Source organism: Lactuca virosa, chromosome 4, assembly GCF_052849685.1.
Source record: "Lactuca virosa cultivar CGN04683 chromosome 4, Lactuca_virosa_CGN04683_v6, whole genome shotgun sequence".
Classification (NCBI taxonomy): Eukaryota; Viridiplantae; Streptophyta; class Magnoliopsida; order Asterales; family Asteraceae; genus Lactuca; species Lactuca virosa.
The window spans coordinates 257,109,544-257,112,761 of record NC_136429.1 but is presented as its reverse complement, the minus strand read 5'-3'; the positions used below and the strand labels follow the sequence as shown (position 1 = coordinate 257,112,761).

The 3,218-nt window shown below is 30.4% G+C and overlaps 1 protein-coding gene across 1 annotated transcript; it reads right to left on the bottom strand.

The window, feature by feature from the left end:
• Positions 1-603: 603 nt before the first annotated feature.
• LOC145108208 (NAC domain-containing protein 79-like) lies at positions 604-2,352 on the bottom strand. The gene is made up of 3 exons (XM_079045218.1): positions 1,912-2,352; positions 1,546-1,823; positions 604-1,467 (listed from the first exon to the last, which is right to left on the bottom strand). The coding sequence occupies exons 1-3, from the start codon at positions 2,096-2,098 to the stop codon at positions 913-915; spliced, it is 1,020 nt and encodes a 339-aa protein (XP_078901344.1). The 5' UTR covers positions 2,099-2,352; the 3' UTR covers positions 604-912.
• Between the last annotated feature and the right edge of the window lie 866 nt (positions 2,353-3,218).

Sequence of the window (3,218 nt, the reverse complement as noted above, 5' to 3'; positions counted from 1 at the left end):
ATTTCGTAGAGGATTAGTTCTTTCTATTTATGATAATTTCATGTGAGCAAGTTTGGAAGGTTGATTCGTCACAAAACATTATAGAGTATTTCCCCATCCAATAGATTTGCAATATTAACAATACACTTTAAATATTTGACATGTCATCGGACGTATAATCAATATACTTATACTTTTTTAAATTGCTATATTCAATATATATTAAATTATTATTGTAAATATAGCTTATATGATTTTGTTTAATATATTAGTTATTATGAAATTAATTTTTTTTGTTAATATTAAGTTGTTCACCAAGTTACACCTTTTTTAGAACGGTTTATACACACCCATAATTTCATTCACACTTAAATCTACATCTTTAATTCACAATTTCATCTACAATAAAACTTGAACCCTCAATATTTGATTGAGAGACATTTATCTATCAAACTCGCACTATTAATTCGTACTAAACAATAATTTATTCGAAGATATTTGATTCACTCATCATGTCACATATTATGTGTAAATTATTTGTGGTTAAGTACCTTCAATTTTTACAACATAATGTGATTTATGTACCTTTAATTTTCACAAAAAATAATCCGAAAACTAAAACTATGGTCATAAAAAATTAAAAACACTAAATGTCAAAAACATAAACAACATTGATTACCAACCACTTGAATATAATAAAATCACTAAATGTATTGAATAATATCATATAACTTTTAAGAAAAAAAAAACATATAGTATAACTAACTGCCTCATAATCAATCACAAAAATAAGTAATACTTGTCTTATTTCTTCATTTTTCGTCAAATCTTCATCATGTATAAACACTGTCTCAACTCAAGATCACCCTGTTTCAAGATTTCAACATCACAAAGCAATCATCATAATTAAATTCTTGTTCCCAATTATTGATTTCAATAATTCCAGAAACCATCCAAATCAATTGGTCCAACTGAAGTTGATGGGGTTTCTTGATCTTCAATTCCAATATTACCCTTCTCAAGATTCGAGATGTTCTTCCCGAAGCTCACCCCTGTTTCCTGTGATCCTGTAAATATATCTCTTTCTATCTTCAATCCATGACTGTAGGTCTCGATTAAACCCCTCAATATCGCCTGATCATGAACTGGAAATGAAGTAACAGAAGGGAATTGGTGCATAAGAGGATCAGATTGGCCTTCGAGTAATGGAATGGAACTGGAATCGAATGGAAAAATTGAAGTGTTGATGAAACTATTAATCATGGTTTTCTGGGTTGTTTGAATATCGACTTGATTGGAGAAGCAGGGTACGTGTAGTGAATCGGATATACATGGATTGATGTTCCTTCCACCAAACGCCACCGGAGAGTCCATCAATGGTGGCAGCGACCTGGTAACACCGCCGGAATCCATCCGCATCAGCCCAGAAATGGGGATTTTCTTCCCGCCTGAAGTCTTATGAAAAACACGACATATAACCCATTCATTCTGCATTTCCAATTACAAAGAATCACGATAAAAAACAGAGTAACAAACAAGGGAGAATTAGGAATTAAGAATCTATACCTTGGCTGCTTTTGGCAAATTTTGCAGACTGAATTTTCCCTCTAATCTATATTCATGAATCACCCAATTTGTTTTTTCCCCTTTTGGAGCTCTTCCCATGTAGAAAACCAAAGTCTTCTTCATTCCGACGAGCAATCTTCCTCTGTAAATCTCCTTATCTTTTCCGGTGGCTTTCCAGTAACCGGCGGCGGTTGCTCTGTTTGTTCGTAATCCGGTGGGGTACTTCTTATCCCTAAAACAGAAAAAGTACCACTCCTTTTCGCCCATTTTCGCCATCGCTTCAGAATCCAAAACCAAAAACCTTGATTGAATATAACTCGAAAAGATAACAAGATAGGTAAAAACTAAAAAGATTAGAGAACTTACTAGGTAACTCCCATGGCTCAATTCTGTTCATGTCGACTTCTCCGATTGCTTTAGCAAAGAAGGTGCTATCGAGAACTTTGTTAGAGAGGTAATGAGTGATGAGTTCTTCATCTGTAGGATGAAATCGGAATCCTGGAGGCATATCCATTTGATCATCTTCTTGAGCAGGATCACAGAGCTTCTCCATCTTCTAAAACCCTTGAAAACTTTTGACGAAAAATCACTTTCTAAGCAAAGATTTCATATGGGTTTTTCGTCAAATAGCTTGCTTTATCTGTTTTTCAAGGTTGAATGGATATAAATAGGAGTAGACTGGTGAAAGAAAGCTATGGGAAAGGAAATCATTGAAGAAGTAGAAAAAAGGCAGCCATGACAGAAAAGTAAAACCAAGAGATAGTGTAAGCTGAAAGATTCAGATGTTTTAAGGAAAAAAAAGAAACAGAATGAACAACTCAAGGCCTTAAATGCTTATTTGGGGTGGGGAGGGTAGATCAGGAATTTTACCAATTTTTTCTATAACTTAATTAAGATGAATTTAATTACATGAATGAACATTTTGACTAAATTCAGCCAATCTTTTAAACCAAATTACATGTATTAATGTATTATACTATTATGCATATGACTTAGATGATGTGAATGAAACCTAAAATTGACACCATATTATTGTTTGTATGTATTAGAAGCTCGTACATTAATTGTGTAAAGAAAATAAAATTAAAATATGTGTGGGACTAAAATTTATTGATTTAGGTCAAAAGGCATCACCAATCCATCCTAAATTTTTATTTTTTTTTCTATTTTATTTATTTATTTTTCTTATCTAATTCTTTTTCATCCCCATCCTATTTTTATTTAAGTTTTGATATATGAATAATATTACCTCAAATACGATGAACACTATTTATTTCTTTAAAAATAAAAATTACGTTTCGGTTGTTGATTTTAGTTATTCTTTTTATTTTTTGATAGTTAGTTTAATTTTATCTAATAGTTATAATTTAAATGTAATATTTTATATTTGTAGCTTCTTGTTTTATATTATATTAATTAATCTTAAATGTAAAGTTTATTTTTATTAACCGAATTCATATAACAATTTAAATACATATTAAAATTTTGAAACACAGTAAAATATTTATAAAATATTATAATTAAAATTGATCTTATAAATAATAACATATGCTAATAAAAATGTGGTTAACCTGTATATTATAATAGTAATCTAATAAAAACCCAGAGATCATCTCGCTTTTGGAAAAAGGAAGTACTATATGACATAATAATTACATGTATTATTTTATATA

Excerpts from the sequence above, each read along its gene's own strand:
- LOC145108208 (XM_079045218.1), bottom strand. The coding sequence starts at position 2,098 with ATGGAGAAGCTCTGTGATCCTGCTCAAGAAGATGATCAAATGGATATG. Across the intron at positions 1,824-1,911 it reads TGAGCCATGGGAGTTACCTA|CGATGGCGAAAATGGGCGAA; the intron begins GTAAGTTCTCTA and ends TGGATTCTGAAG. Across the intron at positions 1,468-1,545 it reads ATTTGCCAAAAGCAGCCAAG|AATGAATGGGTTATATGTCG; the intron begins GTATAGATTCTT and ends TTGGAAATGCAG.